This window comes from Stigmatopora argus, chromosome 17 (genome assembly GCF_051989625.1).
Source record: "Stigmatopora argus isolate UIUO_Sarg chromosome 17, RoL_Sarg_1.0, whole genome shotgun sequence".
Classification (NCBI taxonomy): domain Eukaryota; kingdom Metazoa; phylum Chordata; class Actinopteri; order Syngnathiformes; family Syngnathidae; genus Stigmatopora; species Stigmatopora argus.
In genome coordinates this window covers 10,289,260-10,307,972 of record NC_135403.1, presented here as the reverse complement: position 1 = coordinate 10,307,972, position 18,713 = coordinate 10,289,260, and the positions used below count along the sequence as shown (strand labels likewise).

At 37.4% G+C, this 18,713-nt stretch overlaps 1 protein-coding gene across 8 annotated transcripts in view; it reads left to right on the top strand.

The window, feature by feature from the left end:
• Positions 1-18,713, top strand: part of LOC144091928 (uncharacterized) — a 35,768-nt gene continuing 17,055 nt past the window's right edge. For 7 of the 8 annotated variants that reach the window (XM_077624631.1, XM_077624629.1, XM_077624626.1 and 4 more), the window contains exons 1-5: positions 1-105; positions 7,532-7,720; positions 9,979-10,029; positions 16,646-16,759; positions 17,000-17,191. In XM_077624631.1, the coding sequence (XP_077480757.1) occupies positions 7,534-7,720; positions 9,979-10,029; positions 16,646-16,759; positions 17,000-17,191 (544 nt within the window). In that variant the 5' untranslated portion in view covers positions 1-105; positions 7,532-7,533. Of the gene's footprint in view, positions 106-7,531; positions 7,721-9,978; positions 10,030-16,262; positions 16,509-16,645; positions 16,760-16,999; positions 17,192-18,713 lie in introns of those variants that run through there. The other variant, XM_077624628.1, reaches the window with a different exon arrangement.

Sequence of the window (18,713 nt, the reverse complement as noted above, 5' to 3'; positions counted from 1 at the left end):
AGTTAGTCTGTGCACAGGGCAGTCCTTTCTCCAGTGGGCGGACTGTTGCAGTGACAGCGACGCTCGGACTCTCCCGACAAACTGCCTAAAAGCAGACTACAAACGGTGAGTCATGCTAAAAAATCAATATGATGTTGTGTTCGCGTTAAGATGAAATGTGCATGGATAGAACTTCTTGCAGAGTTTGTTCCTGGGTAGCTGAAGTAAGTAGCAGTGACACGACGGTGATTTTGGATGAGTGATCTCACATTCACTATGCGTGGAGGATAATGGTGCCTTCAGGTGCTCGTCGGAAAGCCGTACTTTCTGTTTCAGTGCGCAGTTGGAATGTCCGCGCCCTGTCTTTTATTACAGGCTGCACAGGCTTATATTTTTGTCTCTTCTTCCTGTCAACACAAACTCGACACTTTATATACGCTGCAGTGCTGCCAAATGAATATAGTAAATCCGATGTTTAGGAGCTCATGTGGCAATGAGCTTTCAAGCAAGTTACGCAAGCAAGTTTGATTGGCACGCTGTCTCTGGTGGATCATTCATTTGCAGGCTGCAGAAGAGTTGTGTTTATAATTGTAGGAATTCTAAAGAGTGTAAATAATATAATAGTGCCGTCCCCTTACACAATCGATAATGATGTATATTTCTCTTTTTACGATCGTTGATTAATTGTAGTCCACATTTTCCTACCGATTAAAACCACTCCAACGCCAAAGTGATCACGCATTCATTCATTTAATTGAGGAGAGCTGAGCAACTATTTTGCAAATCCCCAAACATTTTTTCCCACAAAAGCATTAAAATGAGGACAATCTCCAAAGTAATTCCCCATCCCTCCCATTTAACTTCATATCGGTTGATGCATCATCACATTATAGGAAATATTTACAACACAATCCGCAATACTCAATGCCATGTGACCAAAACTGAAAAACGGGTTATCTGACTTCCTGTGTGTTATTGAAATTAGCCCAAGTTGGGTTTGTTGACATAAAATCCTTTTATCTTTCAATCATTCAATATATCGTATAAAATTTTAATAAGATGAGATCATGCACCTAAATGTAAGTCTAAATATCACTTATTTTAATGTTTGTTGCCTCTGCCTATTTTGCCTGTTGCAGAACTTGGGGTGTGTACACTGCAGTTTTTTCAATTCCCCTTTAAACTGGCACACCTGATTTTTGTTTTTGTCATGTTTAGTGCTGTTGATGAAATTGTGTATCTATAAAAACTGCTACAACCAGTTTCCTGCAGCTTCCACCTCTTCTGATTGGCTCGGTCATCAGATGGCTGCAAAGTGGTTAGACACTTGATGTTGTCAAGACTACTGCGTGATGAATGAATGCATCAGACCATCTTGCATGCAAGGTGTGTCAAAAAAATATAAATGGTAACAAATATGTATACTAAACTCGTAATAGGATAAGTGCAGGCCATGAGAACACGTATAAAGAATACTCTTCTTGTTTTGTCTACATTTGATTGCATCTAAAAGTGGACAAAAATGTTTTTAAATCATGTGATCCCTTTGAAATGATTGGGTATGGAACTATCCTCATCTATAAAAGAGGTCAACAGTAATAAAACAACTATTGGCACCTTATTGTTTCCACGGCCAATTATTAACGTGTAGCTTAGCTGACGTATCATTTCAATAGCAAGCCGAGAAGTGCCTTGTTGCACATCACACAGTGAAACAAAGAATACTCTCATTAGAAGAAACCGCTTACAGTCCAGCTCTACAACGGGGTGCGAAGTACAAACCCAAATCACTGATGACAATCACAGCAACAGTTCCCTGGACAAGTTTGACTAGGTAGGTGATTACTTAACTTTTTTACACAATAAATTCATTTAAAACCTGACTGTCTAATATCAGATTGTTAGTTTTTTGTTAGATTGGCATACTTTTAAACTCATTGATATATTACACATTCTTGTTTATAATTTGTGAATAAACATGTTTTTTTTCTTTGTCATTTCTAGGTGGTGGGCACCCACAGCAATTTGGAGACACGTCCTGTGGTGGCATCATAACTCCACCTTCATTGTTTTCTGTGCTGTGCACTGTTATTTAAAAAAAAACATAGATGATGGGGAGGTTATTACAGGAGAAACTAGAGAAATGTGTTCTCAGAGTTCATGCAGAGAAAGTGCCACTTGCGTAAACCAGCTGCCACCATGCTAATGGAGTTAGGGACCACAATTGTTGCCCTGACAGGAATCACCAAGACTGACATTCTCACTGCTTCTACCACCTCGACCAGAGTAGGAGTAAAAATTAGGTCTTTTATACCACCAGCATCAATTGTATCAGGTGCATTTTTAGAGAACACCAGGTCTCATACTAGAAATGGAATGTAACATAACATCATCTCTCAAATTAATTCATTAGTATATGCAACTTTGAGGTTTTAAGTTTTGTGTACTTCCCCCAAAAAGTAGAACAATATGCTTATTTTTGAATGTCATCTGCTGTATACTGTATAGGAAAATGTAAAGTGACATATGAAGATACAAATAAATAATTTTGGAATGATAAAGGTCACTGGCTTGCTTTTGTCTTTTGATGAAAAAGGCATCTGTTGCCTCCAGGGTTGCTTCTTGTTTGCCAATCAGATTTTTTTTTCACTTCTCTGATTTAGGATTTCCAGTTTATTGAGTTTAGATTCGGTTACTAATGGGTATTCCGCACTAGCGTGCAATATTCATAATGTATTTTAATCAATACACTAACTGTGATGGCTATGCAGATGTCTAATCTACTGCACTAACAATTGTCCTTGAGCACATTTCTGCCAAACTTTTTTTCTCCTCCCTGGATTTGCATTTTTCATTAGATTGGCTTGCTCTGATGTTTGTTTGTGTAAACAACAGATTCATTGTTAATAATTGATGAATGTCAGTATTAGTGGTGCGTTTGTTTGTTTTTAATTGAGGGGTCTGTATTTGTATTTGTTCTGCCTTTTACGAATGTTTATCAAATCTGTTTATGTATATTGATCTCCATTCAAGACAATTTATCAATGAGGTTGGAGGGCATTTGTTTCCCTACCATTCTAAAATGCGTAATCGTTCATGGGAAATAGGATTTGGCGTTCGTTTTACAGAGCTTTATCTCAGACTGCTTAAAACACAGATGTCTGAATACGTTCATATTTGTGAACACCTCAATGTGTTTGTTGAGGATGGATGTTTGAATTCTGAGATTGCGTGACAACTACAGATTGACTGAATGAAATGAGGATGGGCTAGTTGGCAAATAGGAAAGGGATGGTGAGTGCGGAACCGCTCCCAGTAATCCCCGTCATAACAGCAGCAGCTGGAACAGAGTGTCAGCAAACGGCCTCGGCTGCTGTTATCCGTTCAGCCGGGACATGAAACTAAATGTGGGGTCACTCGGTAATCAGGGGCTTGGGAAGGTTGATGCAGGGACACGCTTTTAAGTGACATACGCTGAAGCAGTGCCTTTATGCTTTTTAGCAAGGGATTCAGTACGAGAACTAATTTTAAGACCAATGTTGCTCTTGCATTTTTTTATTGTATTCCATGCAGTGCAGGAATGGATAGGACAGCACTTGACTTCAGGAACAGCACCCATTAGAACTATTGTATTTTATAATGGGTTTATACAATAAAAATATTCCTAAGTTCAGTTATAAATTGTATCTTAATTTTTCCATCATAAATTAATGAACTAGCAGACTGACAGACATTATGATGGCTGAACAGGATGGATAAACGTAATAAAATGGTTTAAATATAAAAATAATGTGACTATTGAATAAATGTTTAGCTATTTTCATGTTTCCGCTTTCTGTTTGTTTGGGAACCAGATTGCCCTCAGTGTGTGCGTATGTCTATGCATTCCAGTGCAATGTGTTAAGCCCGGCCTGCCAACAATGGGGCATAGTTCCCAAAGAGATACTGTGTGTAAATGTGTTGAGCTGAAACCATTGTGGTCATACATACAGGGAAATCATTCATCACATTGTGGCCCTTCCAAAGAGGTGGGGGGAGAGGAGGGGGTGGTAATCAGGACATAAGGGGAGGACAAATTTACCTGTCATATCAATAATGGTGCATTTGTAATAAATTACCTGGAATTGACAAATGAAATAGGGTAACATTCTCTCACGTGATATGATGACGTCACAGAAAATATCTCTACGGGCTTGCATTATATTTGTTTTAAATGGTACATTTAACTTAAGTTAAACACTACTAGGCGAATTTTCGTTTGCCTTTAAAGCCTGACTATCTCATTTAACTGTATTGTTCTTTTTTGAACCAGCCCTATTTATTGTCTTAGCATTAGAAAGAGGAATCCAGAGAGTTCCCAAATAGAACCAGTTTATGTAATGTGTTCGTTTGTCTGTTGTTTCATTAGTCATACCAGTTAACCTACTCTGGTTTTACATAAACCCACACCCTAATAATTACATTTACAGACGTCTCTGTTTGACTTGATGTTGAACATTCAGTGTCATCATCCTTAAGAGATTTAGCCATTAATTTTCGATTCCATGCTTTTCGGAAGCTTTAACATCGCACACTTTATCCCCTATTACATAACAAGCTGGTAAAGGTGTGTGAGAGCAGTCTTTTTTTCCCATTTTATCCAATTCAGTAAAATTCTATATTTTATGTTAATAGTTTGTAAAATATTAATATGAAAAATATGTTTTTCTCCAACTAATGTACATTTTATAAGCATATTTGTAAGTATAACTTAATAATAATACAAAGGAGGTCCATTTTTTTCTTAAAAAATATATAAAACAAATACAATTATTGTTCAAATTGTTTTACAAAAGCTAGATTTAGTAATGCTTGAACAGGCACTGCAGAAGTGTAGCAATTGCAGGGCCAACACTTATTTTAAGCTATATATTTCATGAGACTAATTACCACCAGTGTATCTTCCCACCTTGGGGCTCTGTGCCACTCCCGGCATTAAATAACAAGCTAGAGTCACACAAGCTCTTTTCTTTGTCTCCTTATTGGGCCCTTTATTTTAGTCACTGAAATGTTGTAATTTTCATCACTTAGAATTATTTTGTTTTTTGACAGTAGATATAAATACATTATATATTGAAGATAGTATATATTATATATTAAAGATAGTATATATTATATATTAAAGATAGTATATATTATATATTAAAGATAGTATATATTATATATTAAATATATATATTATATTGTATATTTACATCACTATACTATTTGTCTATGCTGTGGTGGCAAGTGAATTTAAATGTGAAATTTTGTGAAATAATGTACATGCTGTTTCGAACAATAATAGTCGTCATCTCATTCAAGGAATTTCTGGGATTCCTACCTTTACAATTTGTGTCAGCATGTCACTGAGTTGACAAAGCTATGATTGTTGGCCCCTGTGACTGATCTACATGGAATGTTAGTGATAGCATCTTACTCAGATTAGTGTTACAGCTGGACATGGACAGTTTAAATGTGTAGTTATTTTATGAATTGTGGGATTTTATTGGCCCCGTTCCCAATGGCTACCTGATTGGTCTTCATAGAGTTGTGATTTACATGCTGTGAGCAGGTATCACATGACAGACAGTCTCTTATTACTTCCCTGCCCCCAATCTTTTTTCAAGATCTAACTGAACAAGGTTCAGCCTGCATGGACAGATGGGACAATATTTCCTAGGATTTAGATCCATTTATTTGCATTTTTTTCCTGTGTTAAAAACACACAATAGCATTAAAGTTAGTAATTGCAGCCTGTATTAAGAATTGATAGTAATAATGACACAATTGTTGCATTTTTATTTGTAAAAGTAACCTTGAATTGTATACTTGTTTATCAAAAACAATGTTACAGTGCAGTGTGATGTCATGTTTCACTCCCTTCCTTTTCATAAAGTATCGTTTTATTCAAACAGAAACAAGATTGCATTGAAACAAAAACCCCAAAACGTAGATCTTGGAGCAAAAATGTGTGAACGCCCCTTGCTTTACAGGCGTTGCGGATAGACATCCTGATTAGGGAACTATTACGTTCATAATATCTCTATCTTGTTCATGGCACTTGATTTGGTTTGTTTGTATTTACATACAATAGTGATGTGTTGGGAAGCAGATTAAAACGCAGCTTAACCTTCACCTCTGCTTTATTTGGCAGCCTGCAAACTCTCCCATGAACTAGAATGAGCCAAACCACACACGCACACATGCAACTGCACATGAGTAATCCACAGACGCATGCGCAAACGCCGATGCACTTTTTTTTTAAGCAGACAGCACAATGGAAAGTGCCGTTTTCATTGATTTCCTTCCTCTGCTGAATCCAGATTGTTTCCGAGTGGCCACACCAAAGCTTGGAGCAGGATGTGGCTACCAAAAGCTCTTTTTAAATAAAGCGTCCACAAGTTAATGATGTTGGTTAAAATGAAGACAGTGAGAAGTGGTTCTGAATCATATGTTTTTATTTTATTTTTCATTTTTTTTCTCAGATGCAATGGCCCTTTCACATCTCACACACTTCTGACTAGGGTAGTTTCTGGCTATTATGGTCTTTGTGGTGGAGGCAGTATGCAGCAGTCTTCCCGTGACACACCCTTATCCAAAGAGGGGAGGGGGGAGCTGTCCACTAACTTACCATACAGTGGTATTCAAACATGTATTGCGTCTTTTGGTAATCTACAGTAAATGTTTATTTTTTTATTGTAACTGTTTGTAATAACACCAACAATTGTGAATGTTGTGTTCTTTAGCGAGAGACATGTTTTATATCTTCTGAGTGAGGAATGGCTGTCCTACAGCTGTGTAGTTTTGGGTAAAACATTCCAAAAGGAATTTGAAACGTCCATTAGTAAAAGAAACATGTAGTCAGTGGGTGAACCAGTAGATGGGGGTGCAGAGTTGTATTTTAAATTCAGATGACCTGTTTTGGGCTAAATATGGGTGTTAAATGGAAAAAGCTAATTTTATTTTATTAATATATGGAAGATGTTTTGAACATAGGTGTTCCAGATCCTAGCCATAGTTGCAGATTAAACGGTATGAAATTCTAATCTAAAAGCCTGCATTGATGGTTTGGATTTTTGCATCAGATGTGCTCCCATCCATTGCCCTGGAGCAATGAGTTGGCCCACACCCTGTTTGAATGACAATGAGTGTCCTATTTCAGAAAGCTCTGCTGTGTAAGGTTAACTAAGAGCATCACAGGTGATAGGCAACGTCAGGTAGATTGGGAGGATGGTGACAAGATGAATGCACACAGTATCTGAGCAGCAAGTAAGGCATCCAGCTGGCACTCCTGATAATCTGAATTATATTTAGAAGATGACACAATGTGACTCCGCAAGTTCTGTGGAAAGCAGTGCATCCTTCTAAGTAACAGGTGATTGTGTTTTCTCCAGGGTTAGCTAGTTTAGATGCATTGGATTGTCTCAATTTTTGTTCCGATGTCTGTGTCATGCAGTGGATGTGATAGATGAAATTACATATAAATATCAAATGTTTTCATCCTAATGACAATATTTTCTTTTGTGTACAGCCATGGCAGAGTTAGACCTGAGTCTGAGCGACGCTCTGGTGGACAGTGCTCCGCAACAGGGTCAGGAAAGCCGGGTGGAGAGGGACTTTGTGGCTCAGCTGGAGGCGGAGACCTACGATGATCAAATCGGGGAGACTGTATGCAAGACGGACTATATCCCGCTTTTGGACAATGATGATGCCAGTGCAGGTGAGTGACTACCTGTCTTCTATGATGCGTTACAAATAACATTAGGTAGAGACAATGCTTGGATGTATGAACACCAACAGCTGAATCTGTAATATAATGAACCCCTGTTTATTTTTCATACTTACTCATAGTGGTGTCAAGGATGAGTGATAATACATGTTGGTACGATGGATGTCATCTGCCAATCAATTTTTCTGAACACTCTTTTATTCCCTAAGCATGCATAACTATTGTCAATTCTTTTATGTAATACTTTATGAACCGGACATGCCCTTAAATGCCGGATGGTATCAGGCACTGCTGGACCTGGCTGCCATTCTGTATCTGCGTGGATGTCATTCATCCACTGGGTCAAAGTGTGGATAAACATACTAGCGGCCACAGCTCGGAATATACCAGATTGTTGGTTATGTTGATGTTATAAAGTTGTCTCCCAAATAAGCAATTATCAACCAGATGTTCATGGGTCAAGTTTTAACCCTACAGAGATTTGTCTGTTCGTGTTTGTTATCTAGCTACATTTTTTTTCTCAGTAAAATTCCAACAATGGTGTTTAGAGGCACTAGCAAAGGTGTCAGACTCAGGTTGGTTCGCGGGCCACGTTAACGTCAACTCAATTTCATGTGGGCCGGACCATTTTATGAAAATAAATATTTAGATTTTTTTTAATAAATGGATTAAAAGAACTGGATTAAAATCCCTGAATAATCAGTTTTTTATAGATCTAAAACAATGTTTGTTTTAGATTTTTTTATATATATTTTTAGATTTTACAAAATGATTTTTGAACTAAAAACACAGAAAAAATGGATTAAAAAATGACAATTATTGATTTAAAAGGGGGAAAATCAGGAAATTTAATATACATCTATACTTTTCATTTTAATTTGATCCTAAAACAGAAAGTCGGCTCTCATGATTTACTTTCCCGGGCCACACAAAATGATGCGGCGGGCCAGATTTGGCCCCCGGGCCCCCACTTTGACACAGGTGACCTATAGTCATCTCAAGACTTTTTGGGTTTCTCTGAACAATAAGGAAGTGTCTTTTTATTACCATCTTAAAAGTCTACATGTTGAGAAGTTAAAGAAATTTGTCTGTAGATTTATACAACATATATTCTACATTTGGATATACTTACATGAAGTATTATTTTAAGTCTTGATAAAGACAATTCTTTATGCAATTTTGCTCCATTGTCACTGTTTAAAACCATTTCATAGGTTTTCTGGCAGTTTTTTTAATATGCACATTTCTTCCATTCATGTTAAAATACATACTTAAGACAATGTGGCATGTTTTTTATTTTTGGTACAAATACTAACCAAACTCTAAAACTCAGCATTAGTCATGCATTATTAAAGCTAAATGTGTTTTTAAATAGTTTTATTGAAAATAATAAACATTAAAAATTCACATGCATATCTATGACTACCATTGTTTTTGACAGTTGTAATAACATATAATTAGATGTTGGAAGGTAGATCCAGGCTATCTAATTTAGTGAGACAGGCAGTGAATCAGCTCTTGGTTCTCTTATTGCACCTCAGACATTCGGGTCAGACAGTCAGACTGCGTGTGGGCGCTGGTCTGTGACAGCCAGCTCCGGGACAGGCTGTGGGTGGTGTTGTCAGTGATCAACTCTGGTACACTTTGCGCGTTTGAACAATTGTAAACATGCTGAGATGCAGTGCCAAACTGCAGGGTGAGGCAGTCTACTTGTTGTCCTCTGTTTTCAGGCAACCTGAATGTTGAAAGCACACTCTCCTTGCTTTATTTTATCGTTTTTTCCTTTCTTTCTTTTTTATTTTTTGCGCTGCAACTCTACAAATGTGTTGTCAGACATTTTTAAATGACAGCACTGTTTTAAACAGTGTCTTAAACATGTCCCTGACATTCTTCAGCCCATAATGCATTAGAGCACATTTACTGTAGCACAATAAAAGTACATTGCCTTTGGCTGTATCTTGTGACATTTGGATTTGTTTTTTCAAAAGTGTTGACATGAACTATGGAGGTGCCATCAAACAGAAGGTGCAATAATATAAAATCTGCGTGCTACCAGCGTTTTGACAGCCAATAATGCTGTAGTTGTGCCCAGTTTCTGTATTGATGTGCCCTTAAATAACATTTTGTGTCAGGCTCAGTGGTTGAAACTACATATATCGTGGGATTTTTTTTTCTTTGAACACTTCGATGCACTAGCAATCGGATGGAAAGTAATGTTTGCTTGTTTCCGTGTGTTTGTGCACACACAGGTACAGCAGTGGAAAATGGAGGACAACAAGCTCAAGGGGTGCAAAAGCCTGGTAAGAGAGATATTACAATTTCCTCTGCCACCAAAGTTAGAACACTCCAGTCACGTGATCTTCTGAAAATCTCAATCATGGGCCTTGTTTCCTATCTTTAATTACATTTTCATGATGCTTAATTTATAACCTTTTATGGTGCGCCTGGAGGGTAGGGATAAAGGCAAGGGGACCAAAATGCTAGAAAAAATGGCTAGCAACCATGGTGTAATATGAATGTACTAAAGCAAAGTATTTCATAACATAAAATAGTATTATTTTGTATTACAGATAAGTAATTCTAATCACTTAACTGATTTTAAAACGAAAAAAACATTGTCTATGAATAACTTTATTTACTATATACCTGCTTTGTGGTTGATTTGTCATTAACTAGTAATCCACAAACGCATATTCAACAATTGAACAATGTGTTGGCAGACTTCACATTGACTTTAACTGTAAAATACTTTTAATTTGTAGATGAACAAATATGTATTCCAAATGACATGGCCACTGAAATGTCCATTGGTCTACTAGACAATGGAAAAGGAACATCTGATTGGTTAAAATTCTTGTTTTGGCAAACCCATGACCATGACTAATCAGTGCACCCGTGACATCCTCTTTGCGCCTTGCAGCTTTTACTTTGCACCCATTTTATGCATGCTCCACCAAATTAGATTTCATAAGAGACACAACATATTCACATTGCAGCTTACACGTTAGGCTCTTAACCTACTTGTAGACATAGAAATAGACTAGATGCCGTAGGGAAATGTTGTCATAAAAGAAATAAACGAAACACCTTTAAAACAATACATACTACTAATAATAATAATCTACACTCTTGAAACTAGCTGATTTTTGGCCTTTAGGACCTCCTTGCTTATTTATTCACAGCCTGTTTTGGTTGCATTAGGCTCTTAGGTGCCTCAGTAGAGACAAATCCGTGACAGTGTTCTGCATCTTAAGTCGCCTGCCGTATCAGGCTGCTCTGCATGGCATGATGGAATGGGCACCTTGTGTCGTCATGGTTACCAGGCTGTATATTTGCATGTATGATACTAGCTTTTGACATCTGTATTCACCAAGCCTTTTCCGTATATTGTAATGAGTACCATTTCATTGGAATTATTTTCTTTTAAGAAAGCATCTCACCTTTTCAAAAGGATCACACTGTCATCATTTGCTGCAAACTATAGTAAAATGGGCAATTGAAAACATAATTTAACTCAATCCTTGAGATGCTTCAGTGTGTCACTGCTGAATGATATAAAACATAAGGCAAAATATTGCACTGAACTCAAATCATCACAAAAATGTACACATGTATACTGCATGCATTGTTTTATTTTGAATTTGTTGACAATTGAAATTATGAAACCTGACTAATTGCTTTCTTTCCTTTTCCCCTGTTCACATCAATGTTACATTTTGTTTGTATTCCTTTCTGCTTCCATATATATTATTTATCTTTTTTAACATTTCAATTATTTATCTTTTCAACTGCTGCCATTTCAAATTATTTACTTTTATCCCCAAATCATTCCCCCTGTCTCTCTCTACAATTCTTTATTCTTCAGAGGACTAGATCCAGTCTTCATTGCCACACTGACTGCCCATCAACTGTTTCTGCTTCGAAGCACCTATTTATCTCTGCTACATTTAGCACTACCTATTCTATCCTATCACTGTGTTTCTATATTCAGCATTGGGAGCAACTTTGACAGTCATATGATTGTACATAGATACATACATATATTGGGCCTGATTTACTTACTGCTGAATTTCCATCCTATTCATTTTTTTCAATTTACTTGACTGACCTTGCATCTTAAGTACCATGTCTGAAAGGTAGGTGTAAATCAAGCAGAAAGTAACACAAGTATATAATAACAAAAACACAAATATATGCACAATAGGTGGCTTGTGCATTTCTTTTTTTTTATAAATACCAACCAAAAATCATTTTGACATGTTGTTTATTGAGCAGTGACATTTTGAAGCTTTCAAATTATGCAAAGGTTGACTTGACGTGACGTGAAAGTCATATCAATAAAAGTATGAATTGCCGTTCGTCTAGAATATTGCATATGGATTTTGTGACTGTTTGTTTTCGCTTCAGCAATAATATTTTTATTTTTTTTATTTTATACAAGTTTTCACAATTTTACGCGGGCTATGCATATCCAGCACCTTTTTTTTAGTTGAAAATGCATTACTTGTCCTTCCAACTGTAACCCACTCTGGCTTTTATACTATGTGGGTGTTGGTCTACAGTTTACACCTACATTAGTCCTCCAAAAAACATCTTGGCTTTGAATCATAGTCAGTCTGATTTGAAGCTCAATTAGGTTTTCGAGGGATCTGTCGAGTTATTGCTCAGTTTTCCCCCGATTCTTAGTGAAATATTTTCTCTTCTGTTTCAGTTTTGTCACTTTAAAAGCAGGAGGCATAGACACACAAACAAGCCATTACCTTAGCATCTACTTACATGACCCCTGACTAAACCCGACCTGCAGAGCAACTTTACCCATTCAGCATTTGAGCCTGTTTGCACCAGCCATCAAAAAATAAGTTGTCCACAGTCTTTGACAGGGAAACGCACACACATGCACTACCAAGTTCAAAGCGTGTCTGAAACCTTTCAAACTGATTTTACTATGCTGCAAGACTCATCTGTCAACACCTTGCTTCCTAGCTGTTTTGCACACACAAATGTTTAAGAGGAAGACAGAGTATGTATGTTACTGTAAATAGTCCTCACTGACTGATTGACACTTCTGTCAATATGTTTATTCCATTGAAATGCTACTCATGCATATCTGTGTTGATGGCCTTTTCAGAAATTGTTTGTTTTCTGTCGGTCTGGACTTCCCTCTTCCTTTTGCACTAATGCCATTCCTCAATAACATATTATAAATGTTAGTAGAAAATGCAGCTTTCTTATCACAATTTTGCTGTCTTTAGTGATTGCCTGTCTTTGTCAATTATTCACAAGTCATTCCGGTAGGATTGTTTGCTTGTTTTATTTTTAGTTACTACATAAACCCATAATGATAATGAAGTTTTACTTTATTAATTAAAAAAAAAATATTGCAATTGGCTAGCCACCAATTCAGGGTGTCCCCTCCCTGGTGCCCTAAGTCAGCTGGGATAGGCTCCATCACCCCACAACCCTTGTGAGGATAAGCAGTTCAGAATATGAATAAATGATTGGCTTATTTCCGCTTTGAACCAAACCACAAACCAAAGAACGAAGATCAACTGCATAAGGACTATAAAGAAATGATTTCTGGATGACATACTAAAGCACAGTACATACCATGTCTTTGTTAATACTAAGACATTATTAACCCGTTTTTTTTTTATCTGTTGAGTATCTTTCTCGGGTTGTTTCTTTGCACACTTGCTTCCCTCTGCCTGCATATTGTGCTAATAAACTAAAACCTAACACGCTTACTGTGACTTTTGCACCGTTCTTCTTCTGACCATCCTGAAAGTGTTTTGGTCGCTTGCTGTTGTGAAAGAACTAGTGAGATGAATTGAAAGAGCATGATATGTGACCCAGTAGACATTTCAACATATTAAATGAGTCTGTCTGCTGCATTAGTTATAGTATGCATCAGGATGGAGGAAATTTACCATCTCTTTTCCTGAATGTACAATTACACAAGTGACTCACTAACAGGCCAATAGACTCAACAACCCAAAGGACATAGTCGTATATGGAAAGATGAGCAAACAGACAGATAGACACTAATATTCAGATATTGAATATTTTTGTTTGTTTGTTTTGAATTATGATGTAGCTTTTTGGTGTAGTGCATACTATTTATCGTTCAAGGTAGCCTGAAGACACTTGGTTCACATTATGAATGGATCTCCCTTAAATATGGAGGTTTAATTCCCAAGCTCAGGGGGAAATGAAAGCCGCCCTCTTTTGAGTTGTCTCTTGACAGAATACTTTTCATCCGTCTAAGCATTTCACATGTGAATGTGTGGGTTTAAAGTGAAAAAGCCTAGCTTTCTTTGTACCTCTTACTGAGTATCCCCAAAAAATGTATACAAAATGTAATAATAGCTCTGAGGTGATAGCTCAATGTGGATCGTAAGAGGGTTTTTGATATGGAAAGTTTTTTATTTTCAACAAAATTATGCACTCTACATTACCATCGTATAAAATTCGACTTTCGGGGGATTTTTCGCATTTATTGATGCTTTTATGGCCCTACATAATAGATATGATTCTTTTAATTTACATAAAAGCCTCTACCCGAAAGACAAGCTCGCAAACCACAGATGCTGGTATGATGTTGTCATATCCAATCCACCTTATTTCTTGAGGAAAAGATGGTTTTAATTCAAAGTAGTGTAGTACTGTGTTGTGATGTTTCAGGGCTTGAGGCTCGGATGCACATAATTTAGCTTTTTAGGAAACACATTGGGTATGACAAGATTTGATCCCTACACGCAAGGTGCTAAGGGGCATGGTCGTTGCTGTTTTCCAGTTTTTGTCAGCACTAGTACATTGTCATGTGTGAGTTTACCGTGCATTTTTTTCCTGAAGGTACATGCAAATAAGGCAATACATACCTGGAAAAAAAAACAATAAATAGAGAACTAGCTACTCTTCAGTGTGCAATCTCTTTATCATACTACTTAAAACTGACCCTAATTGATCTGGTAGCTTTCAAAACAGCATTTCTTTTTACACAGCATAATGTGATCAACAAGTTCAACTCCAGAAGATCTTAATCAAATGGGTGGTTAACTTATTTTGCTGGGTTCATTGCCTCATTTCTTCTCTCATTAAATGACATTTCTGCATCACATTACTTCACGCACTCCTGAACTTTATGGTCACGAGCAGTCATCCCACTCACTTGTTCTTCTCATGGCCATGGGGAACATGTGTGCAAAGTATGTGCTCCCTGATCAATCATAATTTAATTATTCATTAAACGTGGCAGATTTTTTTGTCATTTGTCAGGCGCATTGTTTTTCAGTACCAGCAACTCAAAAAAGGTTCACCTAAATTGAGCGGCGTAATTAGACTAAGCTTTGAATTCTAAAACTAGCAGATAAGCACATCCCCCTACACTCAAGTCCAAATCAAATGAGTGGACTTAAACCACTTGAATGAGTCTTGCTAAAATTTCAAATCAACAATAACAACTATCTTAATGTAGTACAATAAATATACTGAAATAATGAAATTTGAAATATTGTCTTGGGTGATCTTCAAATTTTCATATTTCAGTGCAGCAACAAAAAAGTTCAAATCCGTTGCATTTGCAAATAATTTGAGTTGTGCGTCTCTGAACACACCAATACACTGTAAAAAGAATGGCTAGAGACATCTATAGGAATTATGTTGAGCTCAGGAATTGAGTGTTTGACAACAATAAAAGCTGACTAGAGAAAAATGAACACGAGTTGAAAGTTGTCATCTTTAAGAACTGCAATCTGTTCTTCTGATGTTACATCACATTGTACCTGTGGTGCCACGGCAACCCTGAAAGGTGCATAGCGTGAGACTAAGGTCAGTTGGAGAACATTCAACTATGATGCTGCCTTATCTCTGATGATATAATTCATACAACATGGTTTCGTGGGGTGTCAACAAGTAAGACAGCTCAGCATCCGCTTGCTTACTGCATTCTTTCTACTTCAACAATTTCATAAACATACTTTGTTTACTGCTGCTTTCTTGCAAAAATGATTTTGCCTCTTCCTAGCAAAGCTCTCAAACCAGAGCAGTTGTTGATTTAAAAGCTTCAGGATAGGCTTTCTGGCCTCAGTGTTTCATAATCAATCAGTGACCTTGTCCAACAGGCTTTTTGCCTTTTGGTGAGCCAAACAATAAGCCCCTTTTTATGGCTCCTTCGCATCTCTGCATGTGGAAGTGTTTGTGACTTTGGTTGGCATCCTGTCTGTTTGGTTCACTGTCATACTGTGGATGCTGCTGGGAGAGGATTGCCATTGGCGCCTCCCTCCTTTCCTTTCTGCCCTCCTCCCGTCATGTTTGTCCTTCCTGCGGGCTGTCATTTGTAAAATCCCCAAATAAGACGTTGTGGGGTGAACGACGAGGAAGACAACTGTCCTTTGCCTTCCGTGTTTTCCCCCTTCTATGTCATCCTCTTTTTGATCTGGCAACATTGAATCAAACAGTTAGTAACCCTGTTGTCTAGTCAGGACCAATGGATGTAGACTGGGCTGTGTGTAAGGGCAATTGGTAGTCAGGGACGCAAGGGGAGGTACTACCGGCCACGGCCCGGGACGTCACACCCAACCCAGACGCCCTGACTGCAAAGCAGTCTTGGTTTTGTGTGTGGGTGTGGGTGTGCATGTAACTAGGGGTTCAAACTGTTAGGAGCTCAGACAGCTGAGTAAGAAGTGGCGACTGAGACAAAGGCGCACACCCGCATATAAGAAATATCCCTGTAATATCAGTTAAATGGAACCGGGCCATCTTTTGAGAGACCATTTTTCAGGTGAGAGTTTGAATACCTGTTGGTTTATTATTTATTTTATTTTTGTTCTTCTTATTTGTGAATGTCTTAATGTTCAGTGTACAATTGGATAAAAGCATGCGGTCAGCAACTCTTATGCCTTTTTTGTGTTATTGCAGGTTGTATACTGACCACAGGAGGGCAGACATCAATGTCACGTCTCGAACATCAGGGAGACGGGCAGCCACACAAAGCTGACAAACAGCAGCAGCAATTTTTGGCAGACATATCAGGTATGAAAGACAGCTTTAATGATGGTAATGGAGATGGTTTATAATCATTTATAAATAAAGACATATAAAACAGCCACAGTGTATTTAAGAAATTGTTTTGTTTAGACATTGCCAGCCAGCCTTAGTAACTATATACTTAAGAAAAAAACTTTGCTCTCCTTTTTATTTTGAAAGCATGAGGCCAAATTTTGCATTTTTTGTTATGATTCTAATATATTTATGTTTACATCTTGTTTTCAGGTTTCTCCCACCCTGCAAGCCCAGGGTTAAATATAGAGGTTGGGACTACATCTCTCGGTCCAGAGAAGCCTCCAAGTATCGCTGATCCTCTGCAGCCTGCACCCACAGTTGGCTCAGAGGCCCCTAAAGTGCCCCACAGCCCTATGCTGCCTGAACCACAAGCTCCACGCAGCCCCCTGGATATGTCAGCAGGTAACACATGCATATTTTCCTCAGATGTCACAGACATTCAGTATTCGCTTGGCTAGTAAAAGGAGCCTTTTTCCAATGAATGTTTACGTTATGTACTCACTTAAATTTGTACATTTAAGCAGGTAACCTTTGGTCTAACTTAACTGGATCTGAGCAAATCTACATACAAATCAATCTATTTACAGATCTGATACATGATTCTGTTATGTCCTGCATTATCAGTTTACAATTTGATTTAATGCATCATAGAATGGCTGCTGCTGTTTGCGCCACTGGAGGCATTTCACAGTTGTCTGTCTTTTTGAAATCTTCTCGCACGAGCACCAGATCAGATATAATCATCAGGCTTGAGGTTGATTCACATCTGATGCTGTCATGTATAAAGTTTCCAACGTTGCAATGGCCTCTAGTACTGCCTACATGTGTTTGCGTGCTTGGTTCTGTAGTTAATCCTACTTAGAGAGCTCTCTATGCTAGTTACTGTCCTGCTGCATCCTTGCATGCTAAATGTCCAAAACCTTTATAAGTTCACATTTCAGGAATTAATGCCAGACTCTGCCATTGCCGTATCTTCCAACTTTGTCTTATGGGCACGCACAATGTAAATGAAAGTACACTATGTGGGATGAAAAAACTGCAACCTTGACCATCATCCATCTTTTAACCATTGACAATCCATTCATCTTATTTTACTTGCTTATCGAGATATTTTGGACAATTCTGTTTATCCAAAATTGGAATGAACAGTTTTTGAAAGTTCACATCTGTTGTTCCATTTTCAATTGGTAATGTAATGACAATCCAATGAGTCTTCCCCAATAGCTTTGTTTATTTAGTGAAGATGAGCTTAAACATCACTAGCAACATAACAAACTATAAAAACACTCAAATCATGGTGAAAAGTAGTTTTGTAAAAAAAAAAATTAATCATTTTATGTTTGGATTTTTCTTTTATTATAATAAAATTTCACTAGGTGTATACAATTGAACATGTATTGACTGACAAAATGCTCTTAAATGTCTTCAGTCTTCTATTATTCTTAAAATTGTACTTTATAGCCCAGACTGGTAAGCTATTTTCTCAATGCTGTTCTTCAACTTAATGAAGTTGTATAAAAACAAGATCTAAGCCCCAGTGGACACTTTTCAGCTTCTCCCAATTATAATGCATAGGCATCAGAATTTGGTGGCCTTGTTTTTGAACATGTAGCCCTCCAGAGAATATCTGTAAAGTGTGCTACTCGACAGGTGGCCCAGTTATTTGCAATAAATGAATGGGGATTTGTTTCTGTGTGCAATGGCGATACAAGATGTAGATCAACTTTAGATGGTTTCTTGAAGAAAAAGGTTTAATTGGTCTGTGATGCTTGTTTGTCAAATGTAGAAACTGCCTGAAGTCTGAAACAAAGGGTAGTAAAATTATAATTGAACAATGCAATCCTAATATATGAAATATATATAGCATATTTATTTTTTTGTTATTTGGATGCTCTACATACTGCTACTAGGGAGGATTGTTTAG